General features: G+C 30.5%; 3 protein-coding genes across 3 annotated transcripts; all 3 read right to left on the bottom strand.

The window, feature by feature from the left end:
• Positions 1 to 169: 169 nt before the first annotated feature.
• On the bottom strand, positions 170 to 1,776 carry LOC112755280 (uncharacterized). The gene has a single exon (XM_025803266.3). The coding sequence runs from the start codon at positions 1,684 to 1,686 to the stop codon at positions 346 to 348; it is 1,341 nt and encodes a 446-aa protein (XP_025659051.1). The 5' UTR covers positions 1,687 to 1,776; the 3' UTR covers positions 170 to 345.
• Positions 1,777 to 3,012: 1,236 nt separating this feature from the next.
• LOC112755289 (probable galacturonosyltransferase-like 4) lies at positions 3,013 to 4,664 on the bottom strand. The gene is made up of 2 exons (XM_025803277.3): positions 4,379 to 4,664; positions 3,013 to 4,211 (listed from the first exon to the last, which is right to left on the bottom strand). The coding sequence occupies exons 1-2, from the start codon at positions 4,521 to 4,523 to the stop codon at positions 3,256 to 3,258; spliced, it is 1,101 nt and encodes a 366-aa protein (XP_025659062.1). The 5' UTR covers positions 4,524 to 4,664; the 3' UTR covers positions 3,013 to 3,255.
• A 646-nt stretch (positions 4,665 to 5,310) lies between these two features.
• LOC112755297 (auxin-binding protein T85) lies at positions 5,311 to 8,604 on the bottom strand. The gene is made up of 5 exons (XM_025803288.3): positions 8,412 to 8,604; positions 7,576 to 7,682; positions 6,854 to 7,057; positions 6,627 to 6,694; positions 5,311 to 5,539 (listed from the first exon to the last, which is right to left on the bottom strand). The coding sequence occupies exons 1-5, from the start codon at positions 8,503 to 8,505 to the stop codon at positions 5,431 to 5,433; spliced, it is 582 nt and encodes a 193-aa protein (XP_025659073.1). The 5' UTR covers positions 8,506 to 8,604; the 3' UTR covers positions 5,311 to 5,430.
• Between the last annotated feature and the right edge of the window lie 13,494 nt (positions 8,605 to 22,098).

Genomic DNA, 22,098 nt, shown 5'->3' on the forward strand with positions numbered 1-22,098 from the left:
TGTTGTTATATGTGCAGTATTGTATTAGGGTTAGTCTTCATCGTGTATTGCTTTAAAGACTGGATCCATCTATGATTCTCAGCTCTTGTAATTACATGTCGAAAATATTTTATTCAGGAAACGTTTTCAACATTACTAATACTCCCAGTGAATTTCTTACTTTGAATCATTATGTCCAATCCTGAGTTTGTTATATTTTATTATATACATGAATAACAGGCTTTGTTCAATAGAAATACTCAGCATACAAATATAGAATACAAAAAAGAGAGAGCAAATATAAGGAAACTTACATATACATATTTGATATTTCTCTTGAGAAACGAACAGAAAGAATTAAATATTTCAAGCCTTAGCACTAGCAGCAGGCTCCTCATCTTCTTCTTCAATGTCCCAACTCAATTCCTCCTCTTCTTCTGCAGCACTAAGTCGCTTCCGCAAATCGATCTTACTAATGTTTGTACTACCACTCTGAGTTATTTTCTTTTCATCAATGCTACTAAGATCCTCAATCTCATCCCAACCAAGTTCCTCTTCCTCTTCTTCCTCCTGATGAAACAAGTGCTTACTTCCATCACTCTTATCTGAAGATTTCACATCATCAACCTTCTTCCTTTCCATTACCATTTTCTCATCAATCTTATTACTCCCAGCATCGTCCACTTCAAACTTTGGCACACCATCAACATTTCCTTCCTCAATAGTTTCCTTCACTCCACCATCGCCGCTACCCACCTTCCGAACACCTCCGGATCCGGATCCGGATCCCTCAACAAACTCATCTACCCTGTTGCCAAGTTCCTTACTTTCCAACAAATTCTCTCTTTTCTCTGTCTTCAACCCTTCCTCATCTGAACTCTTTACCTCTTCCATATTCAATCTCGTTCTTCCTCTTTCATCTACACTTTCACCACCACCAACACTACCCTCGTGTTTAGCTTCAACCCCATCAGTATTATTACCATTACCATCATCATTATCATCATCATCAACTTCCCAACTCAAATCCTCTTCTTCTTTGTTCATCCCCTTCACAATTCTAGCCCTAACATCATCCTCATCTTTCTTCAATCTAGAAACCTTATAATAATACCTTAACCAAAACATATCATGATCAACAATTTTGGGAACAACACTCTTATAAACACCTTCCATTGCCTCATTCTCCTTCAAAAGCCTCTCCATTTCTTCATTCTTCGCATCAATGGAAAACCCTAATTTCCACTCGTTGAACTCTTCCAAATCCTCAGGTTCATCACAGTAAGTTCCAGCATCACCCTGAATATCACGAACTGCAGCATCAAATCTACTGAAGAAGCGTCCACTTCTCTTCTGATCCGAATAATCGGATTGGTTATCAACGACTCGGATCGCATCCTTGCTTTTGGATATGATCTGAGACGTTCCTTTGGCCACGGTGGTTCCGAGCTCGTCGATGACGTGGCCAACGGAACCATGAGCTACCTCGATCTCCTTCTTCAGTCCGGTTCCGAATTCGTGCAGGTCGCGGCGGTAGGTTTCGATTATCGATTCAGATTTAGAACTTAGGGTTTTGATCAGGTCGCCAAATTTCCACGCGCCGGTGTCGCCGGTGGTGGTGGCGGAGGAGGAAGGGGAGGGTTGCGGTGGCGAGGGATTAGGATTGGGATCAGGATTCTCGGAGAATACCGATTTGAAGAAATTCATTGAAGGAATTTGTGGAAGAAAAGTGAGAGATTGGAGTCCGAAGTAACAAACAAGTCAGCTAGAAGAACTTCCAGCTAAGTGTTTTCAGTAGTCAACACAACCTTATTTATAGTCAAACTGAAATGTCAATTTCTTTTATTATTATTATTATTATTATTATTATTATTATTATTATTATTATTATTATTATTATTATTTGTGAAGGGTTAATGTATTAGAAAATTATTAAAATTGCATAACTCAAAACAATAATTTCATTATTTTGATGAAACAATTCTTTTTTTAGTAATTGTTATTTGTTACAAATTAAAATATCATCAAAATGAAATTCAAATTATAAATATTAGTTAATAGTTGAATACCATATTGTTGAAATCCTAAAAGACACAAAATTATTGGGCAAATTTAAACTTTAAAATATAATTATTTATACTTTGAATTTAATTAATCTACTGACAATTTAAAATATTTTATATAATCATCAAGTTATATTTATTTTTTAAAAATTATTTATACGATTAATATAAAAAATAATTATTTTTAGTAATATGATTATATGCAATTAGATATGTCGTGGATTAAGATTAATTCTTAAACTTTAAAGTAGTAGTTATTGCCATCGTTTCAATGAAATTTTGTAAACTTTAATTTTTTTTATTAAAAATAGGAATATTCGAACTCGTAATCTCTTAAATGAGTATAAAGAAATTATGACATCTAAATTATAATTCATTGACTAATTATTCTTTTAATGTATATAAATTTTATAATAAGATTTTAAATATGATTATCGCCTTGTTGGGACACAAATTGATAAGGACATGCATATATATATATATATATATATATATATATATATATATATATATATATATATGGTCAAATGTAAAAGAAATGGCTAATAAAATATTTCCTACCTGAGTTGAGTTTAAAAATTACAAAAATTCTCAAAGCATTAAGGAAATGTTAAAATTGATTGATATATCATGTTCATCAAGGTTAGTGAGGGAGGCTCATCGACCTTGCAACTATATATTAGTCGCTGATGCAAATGATGCCAACATCCAACCTTAATGCCCATGCTTGGAATGTTTCTGATACATCCCAAAATTCAAGTCTTACGAAAAAAAAAAACAAAAAAAAAGGAAAAAAGAAAACATTACAAAAAAAAAAACAAAACAGAACCAACACTTCTCAAAATACTCTATTGCCTTTTGCATTCCTTTGAATGAAAAAGCCTTGATCTTCTTTCTCCCCTTTTAGTTTCCACACCAAACCGCTAAAAAACCTTATTTACTTTCACTTATGCCAGGTTAATAAAAACAATTATCTGCACACCAAAAATCAACCATCATATATTTGAATATATAGCGTTGTTTTACATAATTTCAGTAATCTCCAACCTTGAATTCTAACATAGATTCTATAAGAATGGTTTTTCGGTGGCTGATTTTTGGTGTACAGTGATATAGTGACAAATTAATATAATGGAAATACAAATTACTTGGCATAAGTGATGAATTCATATCCATCTCTATCCCCTTCATGACCCGAATGCATTTTCATGATTCATTCTTCAAAATGATGAATATTTGGACGATAGAGATCATAGGGTGCCCACAAATGATCCACAGTACAAGGCTTTCTTGAATCCAATCTCAACCAAGGCTTACCTTTCCCACTCCAATGAAGCAAACTAATAGGGCCAGGATGGAGGCTCCTACATTTACCTTCAAGGTTGTCCCCTCCTAACCCATGTTGGTTCCACCTATGATCTACACTCTTCAATTCTCCAGCCAAAACAAGAAGAAATGGTGGCAATGATCCTAAATGGTATATCCTCTTTTGCTTTTGAACCGCCATCCACTCCTCCACCTTTTGTGTGTACTTTCCTTCCCTCCATTGATCAACATCCATCACCATAACCCCGGTGTTGAAGTAGCAAGGCTTCCTTCCTTCAAATGTCTTTGATAGAACAGGATCATTCCAGAACAAGTCTGTGAAGTACTCTGTGAAATTCGCATGGCAATACTCCGGTGCAGCGAGTACCTTGCCTTCCAAGTCAACCTCCCAAAGCTTGGCAATGTCATCCACAACCACAATATCTGAGTCAAGGTAGATTACCCTTTTAACATAGCCAGGGAGTATGTCTGATAGGTAAATTCTTGCATAGTTTAGAGGTTGATCCAACGCTTGGCGAATGGATTTCGATATCTTTCCACGTACCCTGTTGGCTTCAAAGCGATATATCTTGAATTTGAGGTAAGGGAAGGTGGATTTGATGCTAAAAAACACTTGGGGTTCAAACCTTGACCATAGGAAATGGAACTCAACGTTTTCTGGGCATGCAGAATGTTGCAAAATGGAGAGGACTGCTGCCATGGTGCCCCTCAGGTAGTTTGAGTCCAATGTCATGGAAATGTGGATCCTATCTTGGTTGCATGTGTCGCCATTGCGAAATTCTGGGGCTTCCCTGAACGAAGGAATATCTGGTACAATCTTCTTAATCACGTCAAAGTGGACACCTATAGCAGTAACGAATCCAGAAAATTTAGATAGCCAAAAACAAATAAGGCAATATAATTATACAAACAAAATATTTTGAGAAAAAAAATTATCTAAAAATCTAACAAGACATTTTGTCAACATGCATGCATATGCACGTATAAATTTGTCTCTAGAAATATACTACCTGAGGTATCAGTGGAGGTAGTGGTGGTGGTGGCAATGACGGCGGAGATAATAGCATGATGGGGGGTGGTGGTAACAAGAAACAAAAGCAAAGGGAAAGGCAAAGACAGGAGGCCAAGAATTGGTGTGTTCTTCCTAAAGGCCATCCTGTCTTTTTCTATGTTGATGGGTGCAAACGGTGGAAGTCACCTCAAGCTGTCTAAGGAGGTGAGAGAGTTGGAGCCATTATGGGTTGCACGTATGTGCTGGCTTGAGACAAAGGGGTTTGGTGTTTTTAGGAGGGAGATTAGAATTGGTTTGCTTTGGTAGGGATAACAGAATTAGGAGGGTTTGGATTAGGTGGTTGGTGAGATTGTAGGGAAGGGAATGATCTTCGGAAAATAAATAATATGAAAGGGTTTATACTATCAACTATGGGGGAATAAGTTGTTTTAATTTTTATAGTGTATACAAAAAATATTTGTTCAATAGAATCTTTTAGGAAGTTGTTTTTGTTATCCTTAATTTTTGCTAAAATAGGTGATGAAAATAGACTAATACTCTAATAGGTTTCTTGGCTAAGGATTTATGTCCCTACCGCTCAAATTTTGGGTTATTAGCTCCAAATGGTTGTTTTTCTTTTTAATGAGAAATGATTTTTACTTTTTAGTATTCTCTTAATAAATATATTACTTGTTAGTTGTTACTATTTTTTTTTTTAAGGTATGGTTTTCATTCCAATTCTTTAAATATTATTTGTTACTTTACCTTTTGATAAAAAAGACCTCTTTAATGGTGAAAAAGAAACAAAAAATTGTGATTTGAATCGGGCTTAGAGTCGTCATCGTTTTTTTTTTTAAGTCCAAAAATAGTTCTATTATTTGTTTGCACTTAAGCAAATGTCAGCTAAAAACATCACTGGTTAATGTTGCCAATGTAACTAACAGCTAAAGATAGCAAAGCATTGAAATCTATCTTGATAAAAATATTCACATAAAACTGAACAACAGAGTCATATCAATTTTGAACTTTTAGATGAAAAAAAAGTACTTAACAAAAAATTGTGACTATGAACTATAGTTCATCTTTTTGATTAGGTGCTTGATAACATTTCTCATCCCAATAATAGGGGAATTTTAACCTTGCTGCAGAGTGAGGCATGGACCAGTCCTCATATATGAACCTAATTAAGAACCAAAACAATCATAATGATTAACAAGTATGATAGATACAGTGCAAAAGAATAAACTAAAATCATAATAAGTTTAAAATTTGAGCTGAGTCGTCAACAATCATCTGTCACCAGAATGATTTAGTATAGTATAAAGATCATCGCAAGATATGAAATGGTTCCTCTTCAGTTTCAATTTATATGATGCATTATCTCCACAATATGGTATTATAAAAAAAGAACCTAAGCATATGGAGTTGTTAATAAACTTCACATTAAAAGGTGAAGGAGGGAAATGAATGACTCGATGAGTAAAGTGAAGTTCATTTTACTCATCAGGCTCCTTCATTCCCCTCCCTTTCTCTCGAAAATCCCAACTTACAAACACATCCTGGGAACATTTTCTGTTGGGGGATAAAAATGAGGTAGTGATTTTCATGAATGACTTTGAGGTGTAACATAGTCCATGAAATTTCCACCTAAATTGAACCTCCAACCAAACATACAGAAAGCCAGTGTGGGAATCCAGTAAATGTGGTTTCTGTGATAGGGAAATCATGATTCCACTCCCATTTTTGATAATGCCACTCCACATATGATATTTTGCATTGTATGTTTGCATGAATTCGTAGGAAAAAAGAGTGACAATATCCATTCCCTCGTTGATATTGTATTTGTTTCCAAAAAAAAAAAAAAAAAAACCTTTAGCATAGAAGAAGCATGAGAAGAAGCCAACACAGAGAAGAAAAAGCATAGCCATGTAGTGCAAGTGTCTTCATTATGGAGGACGCCGCATACTAAGCTACTCAACAAGAAGAATGCATATGCACTTATCAATACGAAAAGAAAGCTTCATTTGTTTGCCATATTTAGCATGATTTGATTTGTATGCATTGTCAAAGCCAAAAAGGGGAAAAAAACGCTTAGATAATCAATCATGTATTGCCAATCGGATTGAATGAATGTAAAACTCTTACAAATGCAAGGACCTGATTGAATGAATGTAAAAATCTTTTCAAATGCATATTAACAAACACTAAATTTACCACTACCAACTCAATAGGAGACATGAAGAAGAAGGGTAACATAAGTCACATACACTTTAATTGGAGGACGAGATATCACAACAAGCACTTGTAAATCCTCCTGCTCATTGGTATTCCAAAGCTGCAATGTAGTTTCTTCATAATTATTATTGTATCTACATCTATTTTAAGTTATGATCCTCATGCAGCACATAAAAAGCTGAATCTTAGTTTCTTTTTTTTCCCCCCAAAAACAAAATTAACCTGGACAAACATCACAGAGTTTGTTTATACGATTTACCTGATGAACATCATTAATAGGAATATGGAATGTGCTATTTTGAAAGACAAAGTGCTCCTTTGGGTTTCCAGGGTATTTTCCATTTGAATCTGATGCAAGATAGAGAGTGCCACTCCCTTTGAGGACAACAAAAACCTCTTCACATGAATGCCTATGAATTGGGGTGTGTGATCTTGGCGCAAATGTTTGAAGCCATACTTCAACCTGTTCCAGAAAATTGCAGCAAGCTGACATGTTATAATCTACCACTCTACCACACGGGTGGATGCAAAACCGGAGTCAATACCGTATAATGACTGGTTTTGGCCTAAGAAATAGTAAAAATCCCGTTTTTGTCTAATTAGAAGTTATAAGTTTATAACAAATTTTTTAACATGAAATCTTAAGTTCCAATAAATAAGAAGGCACAATCATCAAGTTAAATACTATGTTCACATTTAATACTTGAAACCTATCATGGAAGAAATTTGACAGCATGTTTGCCTTAAAAAGACATTTAAGCATAAAGGGGCTGAGTTTAGAGATGACTTAAGACACGGCGCAATTATGTTGTTTGATCCAAGAAGTTGACCTAACCTAGTTGCATAAGGCTTTGTTGTTGTAGTTGTTGGTTGCCTTAAAATTTCTATTTTAAATAACTTCTTTACTGTTGATATATGACTTTTGTTGTTAAATACAATTTTATGGAGTTCAATAAAATGGAAATGAAATTCCTAAGTGACCTCTTTCATTCCATGCAACAATGAACCTGCAACCGTCATATGAGAAAGACCAGGCCGGGCATAGTTATCTTGAGGAATCTCACTGATATTTCGCACAAGTGGTAGCCCTACACATTTGTAGATTTGGAAAAAGAAATGATTAATCCTCTTCGGGGGTCCTTCTAAATATCCTCCTAATTAATAAATGAACAAATAACCCATTGCTTTCTAAAATTTGAAAGACATTGAAAATATATGCTGTTTAATTAATTTAGTACTTAGAAGGATATTTAGCTAAAAAAGCAAAGGGGGGAAAAAGGATACTAACACTACATCATACTCATTCAGAAATAAAAAGGGGAAGGAGGGGGGAATGGTCTAAGAAACTAAGCAGACTGGCATCACAATCCCTCTATCAATTTTAACAAATCATTTTCTTATCCAAAACATGATATTATGATAATCATCATTCAGCATAAAAAAATTGTGGGAGTGAACAAATGAAGACGAAAAGTCATATCTGCAAATGGGTGTATTATATCTAATTATGCTAAAAAAGAGTATCACACGACCCATTTGATAGAATCCACAAAAAAAAAATGCTAGTTTGCACTTTGCAATGAATTATTCAAAATTACATAAGAGACAAATCATATACTAAAATTTAAAGCCTTTATAACAAAATAATCAGCTAGCCATCAAAATTTTCAACTATAGGCGTGTCAAGTCCAATCATCAAACACATGGTATGCAAAGCAAAAAGAGCAAGCTATTAAGTTCACATCAAAGTTCAAAAGGCGTCACAACAGAGGATAACGGTGACGATGAACTAAGCATGAGTAACAACTGAAACTAACCGGTGATAGAGCATTGAGAAGAAACTAGAGCAATTGCAGAGAAAGAGAAAAGCGTCAGCAACAACAGAGTCAGATTCATGGAACATGCCAGCATTTTCTGAGAGTTTCTGCAAAGCAAACTACAGAGTAACCACCACTCCACCTCTTAGATTTGTTTAAGCTATAGTGCACGTGCAAGTCACGTGATTTTTACAGTTTTTTTTTTTAACAAACCGTGATATTTATAGCGTTTTATTTTTTTTCTTTCTTTCTTGGGCTGGATTCTTTTTGTCATATATATATATATATATATATATATATATATATATATATATATACACTATATTTAGGGTTGGGAGTGACTCGAATTGAGTCGAACTAGACTAAACTCAAGCTTATCTCATAAAAAATAAATTTGGCTTATGGCTTGACTCGTTAACAATCGAGCTTATTTTTAAGCTCAAGTTCGGCTTACTGAAAGATCTAGAGTTGGCTTGAGCTCATGAGCTGTCTCAAATAATAAGAATATAATCTAAAATTCTATATCAATAAATTATAACTTATATATTTTAAAAAATATTTTAAAAAAATCGATTTTATATATTATTTATCTATCAATAAATTATAATTTTTTTATGTCTTACATCAAAATTATATATAAAAAATAAATATAAAATTTTAAATAATTAAGATCATTAATATATATAATTATGTATTACTATTTCATATGTATATATAATATTAAAAATATAGATTAAATATATATAGGATATGTGTATTAATAATTATATATAATATATAATCGAGTTAACTCACGAACTAATGAAATGAGCTTATCCAAGTTCAAGTTCGACTCATTTAATTTATGAGCTCAATTTCAGGCTCAAGCTTGGCTCACCAGTTCATAAGTTTAGCTTATCGAGCTATTAACGAGTCGAGCTCGAGTTAGCTTATGAGCTGTCTTAACTCACTTTCAGCCCTAACTATATCTATCTATATTCTATGAGAATATGAAAATATTCTATATATAATTTTCTTTCTTAAAATATTTTTATTATATATAATATATAAAAATATATTTTTATTATTTTCAAGATTTAAACCTAATATCTCTTAATTAAATTATAAATAATTTACCATTTTAAATAATTTTATTTTTATTATATATATATATATATATTTATTAAACCATATAGAAAATTAATAATTACGTTAGTGTTTATTGATACATTTGTATTATTTAAGAAAAAAATTCTAACTTCTCTTCTTGGTCTAGAAAATATACTCATAAGATGTCCTAATTTTGATTTTTATATATCGAAGGCCCAATCAAGTGGCCCAATTTATGCCCAATGTTTTTTCAAAATTCTGAAACTTGTTAATATAAAATGCCATTTTACACTTTTCCAGCATGATCCAGGAAAGGGGGGGAAAAAAACCTTTTAAAGCAACTACATTTTATTGAGTTCCACAGACAACAATGTTGGACAATTGGGAAATTCTTGATATCTTACAATTGAAGGTAAATTAAAATTCTAAAAACGAGGGGGGGGGGGGGGGGGGGGGAACTAACAAATTAGACCATACTTAGTTTTGCACAAAAAATTAATGAAATAAGATTAAACAAATATACCGTCATGTTCTTGCAATTAACGTTAAACCACTTTTTCTTTTTTTTTTATTATCAAAATTTGGTCAATATTTGATTGGTATAAGTATCAAATTATTTTTAATAAATAAATTTTAATAATTCATACACACAAACTTTAATAGATATAAATATAAATTATGTTAATTTATATGTATAAATTTAAATAAATATACGTGTAAATTATGTGTTTTATATATGTAAATATCTATTAATATGCATATAAATTTTTGTTGGTGAAATACTAATTTAAAATAATAATATCAGTTGGTTATGTAGTATTATTATTTCTTAAATTTATTTTTTCTTTAGATTTTTAATAAATGCATAATAAATTTAAATTTTTGTAAATTTTTCTAAAAAAAATTTAATTGGTAATTTTATCATGTATCCTGTGTTAGCAAAACCAAAAAATTAATTATCTCTATATTCTATTTCAACTATATTTCGATATGTATTATGTTTTTAAGGTAAATAAATTTGGTGTAAGAAACGTTTATGCAGGGAGACCAATTGCTATATATTGGATGAGATTAAGAGGGAGATTTATGCTACAAAATTTTGGTTACATCTAAAAGTAGAAGACAAGATTATTATTTGGGTAGATTTTTCTTTGAGAAAGTATACTATCTCTCTTCTATAAATAGTTGGGTTCTTCAATAATCGAAGTTAGTTTCTCAGCTGTTTAATTGGAAACAAATTTAGCGTGCATGGCTCTATAATAATAAAGAAACAAATGTATTCACCCGTGCCATGCACGCGATAAAATTAAAATTATGATTTTAAATTATTTTGTTAAGATTAATTTAAATTATAATAATTTGATTAATAAAAATATAACATGTTATGTATTATTTGTTTTTTCTTAATCTAGTGTTAAATATATTTACTCTAAAATAGTTATTAATTAGTTTTAGTAATCTGTTTTTTTCAATAAATCAAACATATATACTCAATATGACTATACGTAACTTAATAATACTTAGACCTACCAACAAAATTTTATATGTTGTTTTACTTTTAAAACAGAACATATCAAAATTAACTCAAAATAAATATAAATTATTAGAGAATTCTAATGCACAAAATTCTCTAATAAATAATAAATAATTTAAATCTACTAAAAAATAACTCAATATTTTTTTTTATGTCTGCAAAACATATACCCGAAATAATATTATATCAATGTTAGTATACAGTTTTACAATCATCGACCGTATTTACTATACGTGACTCCTTCTTAAAAGTTATTCTACACACTTGTGCAGTTGGAAGATAAATTACTGAACTTTATTTTATTTTTCTAAATTATTATAATTATGCATTATACATTAAATGCTAATTGTAATATTGTAATATAATTATCAATAATGATATTTTTCTAAAATAAATTTAGAAGAGAGAATAGTACTTTCATTTTGGAGGAAAAATGAATTCATGAGAAATTGACACCTCACTTTTATTAGTTGATAATGTATTAAATATTGATTTATATAATTATAATAAAAATATTTCTCTTAATATAATCATGCATTATTCGTTAAATGTTAATTGTAATATAATTATAATAAATATATTTTTCTAAAATAAATTTAGAAAAAAAATAGTGATTTCATTTTTGAGAAAAAATTCATAAGGAATTAACACCTCACTTTTATTAGTTGGAGGAAAAATCCGGTTTTAGTATATTTTGTCATTATTATACATTTTTCTCTAATCATATATCAACTGTTTTCTTTTCTTTGTTTCAGCATTTTAAACCTGGGTTTAACTTTTCGTAGTTCTCACTTCTCAGTCATTCTATTAGATGTAGTTGATAACTATTGAAATTCTTCGATTAATATAGGAGAAAAATATATTATTATATGATAGAATTAATATGAGTATATTTTATTATTAAGTAAACAAAGTTAATATAAAATAAAATTATACATAAAAAAGCAAAGAAAATAAAATTAAAATAGCAAAAGTGATAAAAAGATTATTTTTATAATTTTATTTTGTCATTTTTATGTATAGAAGATTAGAAAATAGTAAATTTTTAATTAAATTAATTTATACTTGTTGTATTCAATTTAAATAAGTAATAAATTATCTTATTTTAATTTATTCATTAAATTTATATATCATAAAAATTAAATCAAATAATTAATATACATAATTTTAAATTGTGTGATGCTTAAATATCTATTCAAATCAATTAGTTGATATAATTAATTCATCATAATGAATTGTCTTTAATGAGTTAAATAAAATAAAGCAGAAGCATGCTACGTTGATTCTATCATTAAAGGTAAAATTTCGATTTTTATATAATAGAATAGATAATATAATAGACGGCGAAAAAGAGAAAGATAAACATTTTAGATCTTAAGTTGTTTTATTTGGATGTTGTAATGTGGGTATCACATTATTTTACTTATTCTACTTTATGGACCTTTTTGTAACTTTATTTCAGTATCAATAGAATTTCACTACCTTTGAGTACTAAATTAAAATTCAAAATGAAACTGACAAAAAAAGTAAAGAGTATAAAATTATTGATTGAAAAACACTCTAAATAATAAAAAATAAAATTAACTTTAATATTAAATTTATTTATACGATTTTAATTTTATATAATAGTTAGATAATAGATTAGTAAAAGTAAAGGGAAGAATGACTTTAATTAATATTTTATAAAATATTCATTTAAAATAATTAAAAAATATAAAATTATGATATTATTAAAAATAATACATTTTTATGTTAAAAAATTATATTTAAATAAAATATTTATAAAATATAAAATTTAGAGTAACATAGTTTCATGAACATTAATCATTAATCAATTATGAACTAACATAAAATTATAATATAATTTTTTTATGAAAAAATAATCAATAATTAATATTAATAAATATAAAAATCATCCAAACACTTTGATTAAAAGTATGAGTGGTTAATTATTATTCATTATTAATAATATTTTGTTCATAACAAAAACTAAAAATATAATTATTCAGATTTAGATTTTAGAAAAATAAACGTATAAATAACAAATGATCTATTTTATCATGTATATGATAAATTAATGAATTAAACTAACTGATATAATGAATTATAATTAATTAATTGGTATAAATTATAATAAATTGTATGATATTTAAAAAGAAAATAAAATGAATAAAAAAATAAAAATAAATAGAAGAATAGAAGACTATAATAAAATAAATTGAATGTGAGTTTTTTTTTTTACAAATTTTATATCACATCCGCTTCAATAATAATAAATAAAAATACATCAACTTAATATCTAAGAGAAAATGATGAGATAAAATCATAACACAATTCTAAAATAAAATCTTAAATTAAACCATAATATCATTGCACAACACAAATTGAAAGTAATTTCACACTACAATATACCACATAAATATGCAAATGACTTAAGCTTAATTACGGATTTTTTTATTTATGCATACATGATAACACCATAGTCTATAAATATTTAATGGATAACATATCATATATTGCTCTAAATGATGAGCATGGGAATTGAAGAGTGTGTGCTGATTTGTGTTCATGATAGTTACTTTCTTGTGATGACGCCTCGTAGGAAGAAAAATAATTGTTGTAAAAGCTACTCAATGAAAGAGTAATTGGTAAATTAATGATATTTTTTTCTAGCATATATGATCTTTTATAGTGGTAAAATAAAAATGGAAGGAATAAAATTTTGTATTTTTATATTAGAAATAAAATTTGATATTTATCCTAATAAAATTAAATAACTAATTAGTTATATCTAAATAAATTAAATAAATTAAATAAAAATATTTTTAAGAATTAATCAAATCAATTAGTCAACACAAATAATTAGTATAATTAATTTTATTTGATATATTGAATTCAAAAAATAAATTAGAAAATAATTGATTGAATTAATTAGTTGATATAATTAATTTATTATAATTGATTGGATTTAATGAATTAAAAAAAAAATAGGAAAATATAGGAGACAATGATTTTTTTAACTAAATTAATATGTATTTATTGTATTTAATCAGTATAAGTAACAAATCATCTATGTTATTATGTACCTTATAAATTAATGAATTAAAATAATTGATATAATAAATTATAATTATTTGATTGATATAAATTATAATAAATTGTGTGATATTTAAATACCTAATCAAATCAATTAGTTGATATAGAAGTATGCCACGCTCATCATGAAGTGCAGAAATTCAATTTTTATATAATAAAAATATATATTCTTATATATATTATAGAAATATGATTTGATTCCATTAACTTGCTTATTTTTTTTTAACTTGCCACCTATATTCAGTATGGAATTTTAATTTTTCTAAAATAAATTTAGAAGAGAGAATAGTACTTTTATTTTAGAGAGAAAATAAATTCATGAAGAATTGAAACCTCCCTTTCATTAGTTGATAATGCATTAAATATTAATTTTATATAATTATAATAAATATATTTTCCTAAATTAGTATAACCATACATTATTCATTAAATATTAATTGTAATATAAATATAATAAAGATATTTTTGTAAAATAAATTTAGAAGAGAGGAAAGTGCTTTCATTTTAGAAGAAAAATGAATTTATGAAAAATTGACACCTCACTTCAATTAGTTAAGAAAAAATATAATTTTAGTATATTAAATAGAAGTATATTATTATTATTATTATTATTATTATTATTATTATTATTATTATTATTATTATTATTATTATTATTATTAGAATAATTAAAAATATTTTCGATTGATAATTGATAAGTAGTTTAATAGTGTATTAAATATGAATTTTATATAATTATAATAAAAATATTTTTTTAAATTAGTATAATTATGCATTATTCATTAAATGCATTCATTTTGGAGAAAAAATAAATTTATGAGGAATTCATACCTCACTCTCATTAGTTGAGAAAAAACTCAATTTTAATATATTAAGTAAATTATATAAATAGAAATACTTGCTAAGTATATATAAAAAAGGAGATATATAATTATATATAATATAATTTCTATATATGTAACAGATATAAATTGTTATAATTATAGAGACTTACTATAATTATATTAAATTTAATTATGAATGTAAATAAATAAAAGTGATAATAATTAATATTATTTTTTTCTTTTTTATATTTAATATTTACTGTAAATATAAAAAATATTGAAAAAAAAAGTAGGTACTGACTTTATTTTATTTTATTTTACGTCATGAAATTTTTTACTAAAATTAATGGAGGAAAAAAATCTTTATGATTATATATCAATCTCAATCACAATAAATAAGATGAATCGATTGAGCAACTAATAAATTTAATGGATAAATGTTATTTTTCATTTATGGAAAAAATGAGGTAACATGCATGCGTATATTAATATAGGAAGAATATATACTCACAGCTTTAAAATCTTCAAGAATATTTGATTGTATTATCCTTCAAGTCAAAAAATCCATCCTTTATTTTCATTAAATATTTATATTAATTCAATTAAATAAGTGTTTTAATAAAAGAAAAGATTATTATTATTATTATTGAAGAATAACGACAACTATCGTTATTAATATTAAATTGATTATTAATATATATATTGAATTATCATTCATATTAAATTAGTTATTTATATATATATCTATATATATATATATTTAAACTTGATTATTTATATTAAATATATTTAATGATTATTAAAAATTAATCATATAATTATCATTATTAATAACCTATTATTAATAATTAATTTATGTTTCTCTAAAATATAATTTTCTATCTTATTATTATTATTATATAGGTCACTATTAAGATAATAACTTGTCACTAATAAAATTTTAGGATAATGAATAAAAAATATAATTATATCAATATAATTAAAATTAATATAATTAAAATAGTTAAATTAAGTAGATTTGTATAAATTATAATAAATTACACAACATTTAAAAAGAAAATAAAATGAATAAAAATAAAATAAAAATAAATAAAATAGATAGAAAACTACAATAAAATAAATTGAATGTGAGAGTTTTTTTTGGTACATTTCATATCACACCCGTTTTTCAGTAATAATAAAAAATAAAAATACGTCAACTTGATATCTAAGAAAAAATGATGAGATAAAATCATAATACAGTTATAAAGTAAAAGCTTAAATTAGAACACAATATCGTTACACAATACATATTGAAAGTAATTTCACACTACAATATATACCACAAACAGGTAAATGACTTAAATTTAAATATGAAACATTTTTTATTTATGCATACATGATAACACCATGGTCTATAAATATTTCATAGATAACATATCTTATATAGCTCCGAATGATAAGCACCTAAGTTGGAGAGTGTGGTAGTTTGTGTCCACGATAGTTGCCTTTTTGTAACGACACCTCATAGGAAGAAAAAAATTTGTTGTAAAAGCTATCAAATGAAAGAGTAATTGGTAAACGAATGATATTTTCTTCTAGCATACATGGTCTTTTATAGTGAAAAAAATAAAAATAGAAGGAATTAAATTTTATATTTTTACATTAGGAATAGAATTTGATATTTATCCTAATAAAATTATTATTATTATTATCAATATAATGGGTTAATAACTTGCCACTAATAAAATCATTGGATAATGAATAAGAATTAGAAGGATATCAATATAATTAAAATAAATATAATTAAAATGTTTAAAAATATTTTTGATTGATAATTAGTTTAATAATGCATTAAATATTGATATTATATAATTATAATAAAGATATTTTCCTAAATTAGTATAATTATGTATTATTCATTAAAATAATTAAAAATATTTTTGATTAATAATTGATAAATAGTTTAATAATGCATTAAATATTGATTTTATATAATTATAATAAAGATATTTTTCTATATTAGTATAATCATGCATCATTCATTAAATGTATTTATTTTGGAGGAAAAATGGGTTCACGAAAAAGTGACACCTCACTTTTATTAATTAGGGAAAAACCCAGTTTTAGTATATTAAGTAGATAGATATATATTCTTGTGATTTGCATTCCACTATTCAATTCCCACAAATAATTTTAAGAGTTAGTAGAGAAATTGTTAGTTATGGTATTATTATTGAAGTTTGGGATCTCAAAAAATCATAGTTATCAAATTCGGTTCGACTTAAGTTCATCGAATTATTATTCGAATCAGTTAAATAATTAATCACCAAATCCAGTTAAACTAAAAAAATATTATTTTCTATATATAATTTTTAATTAAACATATTACGTAAATAAAATTAAATTATATTTACAAATTAAAAAATATTTTATTAATTATAATATATTTTTTATTTTTATAATTGTTATTTTTATTTTTTTTATAAATACTTAATGAGTATACTTGTTACGGTGGATAACCGGAGATTGATGGGTTGGATGACGTTGGTTGGTCTAAATGTGTGAAGGAGGAGGATTCCGAATGAGTATGCAACTCGGGAGACTCCGTCCGACCCCGTCCGACTTGTTTGTACGAGGAGATGGGGTGGTACCTGCAAAGACACTCCGATGCCTAAGTTAGCAAGGGTGTGAGCAGGTCTAGAGAGTATTGGGCTTAGAGATACCTGAGGGGTGTCAGTGTATTTATAGTGGTGAGCCAATAACCACCGTTGGAGTAGTGCCATATTTTTAGGGTGTTAACCGTCCCATTATCTTAGGGAGGTTAAGATACGGCTTGATGAAGTGGTTAGAGAGATTTTAGGGACAGTTACTCATTTGAATGAGCATTTATCTGCCAGCTAATCTCGTGCCCGACTTCTTCAGGACAAATCGTAGTCAACACCGACTTCTTAGTACGAATGTCGGTGTTCAGCAAGGCTCAATCTCTTGGACTAAACCTTTCTTTTGGACCTGGGCCTTTATTATTGGGCCAGGGTATGAACAGTGCCCCTACTTGAGCCCAAGATCTCTTTAAGACTTGGGTTCGAGTATTTAACTCGGGTTCGTAGCCGACTTTCTTGGAGGAGACGCGGGTTTTTAAACCGACGTGATTTTCCCGACCTTTTGTTTCTGACAGTTACGTCTATTCAAGCGTCGTGTCCGTTAGGGATGCACTTAGGGATTGATGGCTTTGGTAACGGTGCACTCTCATTAATGACTGCTCCGTTTTTACCATTATGCCCCTAGGGTATTTATAAATACTTTCCCTCTCTTTCATTCTTTCGTTTCTGCAATTTTTCAAATTTCTTCTTTCTTCGTTCGTGCTGCATTCTTGCGTTTGGAGACTTCTGCTTCTTCCAACCTTCACTTTTGGATAAAGGTTAGCATGACATGCTTTGTGTTTGCATGCTTTTATTTTGTAGGTAGATAGGTTGGTTTGTAGATTTTTGCTCCGTATCTCCTCCCTTTAGAGACCGTGTTTTTTATTTTTCTTTTCTTTTTCTTTTGTAGGTTTTTGTCACCCTTTATAAGAAACAAGAAATGGCTTCCGTAGATGTTCTTTCTCAATGGGTTGATGTCACGGTCCTAGGGGAGGAACCCTTGGTCGACGCTGAGTTTATTACTCATCTTCGTACTCACCACAGGATTTGTACTTCTGAGGAGGACGAGCCAAAGTATGAGTTGGTAGTCCCGGGTTTGTTTTGGGAGGGCCAATGAGGCGGCCCCTCATTTTTTCTTTATGTATGAATGTATGATCACCCGTTTGGGTGTTTTTCTTCCTTTTTCGGATTTTGAGATGTCTGTTTTGCACCACTGTCGAGTTGCCCCTACCCAACTTCACCCCAATTCTTGGGGTTTTCTGAAAATTTATCAATTTATTAGTCACGCTTTGGACTTTCCGACCTCTTTGAGGATTTTCTTCTTTCTTTTCCACATGACTAAGCCCTTTAGTGGGCTAAACAACAAGCAGCAATGGGTGTCTTTCCGAGCCATACAAGGTCGGAGAATTTTCACCCTTTTTGACGAATCCTTCCACGACTTCAAAAATTATTTTTTCAAAGTGCAAGCTGTAGAGGGTCACCACCCCTTTTTCTTGGATGAGAATTCTTCCCCTCGCTTTCCCCTCTATTGGTTGGAGGCCTTCCCTTGTGAGAAGTACGGTCTGGACGACCTGGATGAGGTGGAGGCGGCCATTGTGGGGTTTTTCCGAGAAGTGTGGGGGAGGGCCCCATACTTGGATACTAGGAAATTCCTCCAAGGATCGCCGACCTTTGTTCGGTCGCAACTAGGTAGTTTATATATATTTCTTATTTCCGACTTGTATCTGCCGACTTGAGGTTTGCCGACTTATGATTTTTGCTAATTGTTTCTTTTGCAGACATGGCAAGGAAGAATGCTCAGGAATCTTACCAGAGAGTTCAGGAGGCTAAAGCAAAGTCGCGGGCCAGGGCTGGTGGTGCCAGGGCAATCATCTCTCTTCCTCCTCCTCCTCCTCCTCCTCAGAACGTGAGGACTCCCTCTCAGCCCATTGTGATTTCTTCTTCAGCCTTATCTCGGCCGCTCCCCTCCGCCCGACTTCTTTCTGAGCCAGAGAAGAAGAAGCGCAAGACTTTAGAGTCTGGCTCTTCTTTTGATGGTGGGGTTAAGGCGGATGCTCTTGCATTCGTCCGAAAGAACATCTATCCTCATATAAGTATGGATGATGTTTCTGTTCGAAACCACCTCACCACTCTGGCTGAGGAGAGTTTTAGGGCGGCGGGTGTTTGTGGCAAGCTTTTGGATATTTTTGAGAAGACTCCTCTCAGCTCTTTGGGGTTAACCTCGAAGGTTAAGGAGCTGGAGGGGAGGTTTCTTTCTTACCAGGAGCATGAGAGGGAGTTGAAGGAGGAGGTCGCCAAGCTGAGGGCGGAGAGAGATAGCCTTCGGGAGAAGGAGAGTAAGTTGCGGGCCCAATGCAACATGGAGGCGAGTTTGAGGAAGACAGCACAGGAGAGTTATCAGAGTTTATTTCAAGATCTTGTGTCTGTGAAGAAGGATTTGCTGAACTCTCGAAATGCGTATGCCGAGTTGGAGGACTCTATCGCTGATGGTGCCGAGGAGTCTTGGAGGATTTTCCTGGAGCAAGTCAGAGTTATTGCTCTCGACTTGGATCTTTCTCCTTTACATCCTGACAAAGTTGTTATTAATGGTGCTATTGTGGATCCTCCTGCCCCCGTAATCGTTTCCGAGTCAGAATTGAAGACTCGGGGGCAGAGGATTATTGAGTCTCCTCCTCGTTCTAAAGACGCTCCGAGTTCTTCAGTTGTTCCTCCGACTTCCTCTTCATCTCCTGTGGATGCCTCTCTTCCCGGTCCTGGTGGCGCTCCTCCTGATTCTGGTGGTGGTGATCCGTCTACTCCTCTGCAGAAGTAACTTTTTTATGGCTATATGGGGGCTCGGCCTGTGAGTTCCCCTTTTTTAAACTCTTTATATGTTGTTTGTTGGTGGTGTTTGGACAATTTCTTTTGGCCTTTTAAGGCCGTAAACAAAATATTTTAGAAAGTGCCCTTTTTTAATAAGGGTTTTAAATTAACAAAATAAATACCCTTTTTTGGATAAGGGTTTAAGTTACCTTATGCGTGTATGCTTTTCTGATTTTGATTTTTCGAAGTCCCCTTGATCTTTTTCCGAAAACCTTTCCCATTGGCTTGTCTGTTTTTCTAAGCCTTTTTGTTTAAGGACTTTTAGACAGCCTGTAAACTTTTTCCTAGGTTTTCCAATCTCTTTTTTGTTATTCCTTATGCTCAACTATGTTTTATTGAGTTCTTATGACTTAGGTTATTTTTGCGATGTGTTTTTCTTCTGCTCGGTTCTTCACTCCGACTTTTGAGTCGAAGTGTTTTCGAGCTTTTCTACTCGGAGTTTTGTTTCGACTTTTGAGTCGAGTTGTTTCCGAGTTGTTTACAATCGGCTTATATAACCTCTTTACACCGACTTGTACCTCGTCGTTTTATCCTGACGACCATCTAGGTCGGTTAATGGGATTTTCACGTTTTGTCGAGCTTAAGTCGGCGCGTTTCGTAGAAAGACTTAGAAAATAGAAAGGAGTTTATAAGAGATATTGTAGATAAAAAAGATCTTTATAAATTGGGGAGGTACCTTCTTGCTACTAAGGGTTTTAATAGCCTATTTCCCTTAGCCTCTACTATGATGCCTCATTAAAAACCCTTCTCCAGAAAAAACCCTTTAATTTTGGGAAAAAATCATGAAGTTGGGAAAAGAGTACATCAGGGAGTAGAGTTCGCTTTTAACTGTAGTACATTTTCATATTACAAGCATGCCACGACCTTGGGAACTCAGTGCCGTTCAGGTCGGTTACTTTATAATAACCTTTTCCTAAAACTTCATTGACTTTGTATGGTCCCTTCCAATTTGCGGCGAGCTTTCCTTCTCCTGATTTGTTGACTCCAATGTCGTTTCTGATTAAGACCAAGTCATCCGGGGTAAATGTTCTTCGAATGACTTTTTTGTTGTACCTTGTAGTCATCCTTTGTTTCAATGCTGCTTCTCTTATCTGGGCATCTTCTCGGACTTCGGGGAGCAAGTCGAGCTCCTCTTTGTGCCCCTGTATGTTTCCGATCTCGTCATGGAGAATTACCCTTGGGCTTTGTTCGTTGATTTCTATTGGTATCATTGCTTCCACGCCATAGACTAGTCGAAAGGGCGTTTCTCCAGTGGCGGATTGGGGCGTTGTCCTGTAAGCCCATAGCACTTGAGGGAGCTCTTCAGCCCAAGCTCCTTTTGCTTCTTGCAATCTCTTCTTTAGCCTTGCCAGTATGACTTTGTTGGCTGCCTCGGCTTGCCCATTGGCTTGTGGGTGCTCCACCGAGGTGAACTGATGCTTCTGAAGGTAGCATTGGTGAATTGGGTTCCATTATCTGTAGTAATGGAATAAGGTATCCCATATCTTGTGATGATATTTTTGTAGAGGAACCTCCGACTTCTTTGAGCGGTGATGGTGGCCAATGGTTCTGCTTCTATCCACTTTGTGAAGTAATCTATTCCCACGATCAGGTATTTGACTTGTCCTGGCGCTTGGGGAAAAGGACCTAATAAATCCATTCCCCATTTTGCAAAAGGCCAT

Source organism: Arachis hypogaea, chromosome 2 (assembly GCF_003086295.3).
Source record: "Arachis hypogaea cultivar Tifrunner chromosome 2, arahy.Tifrunner.gnm2.J5K5, whole genome shotgun sequence".
Taxonomy (NCBI): Eukaryota; Viridiplantae; Streptophyta; class Magnoliopsida; order Fabales; family Fabaceae; genus Arachis; species Arachis hypogaea.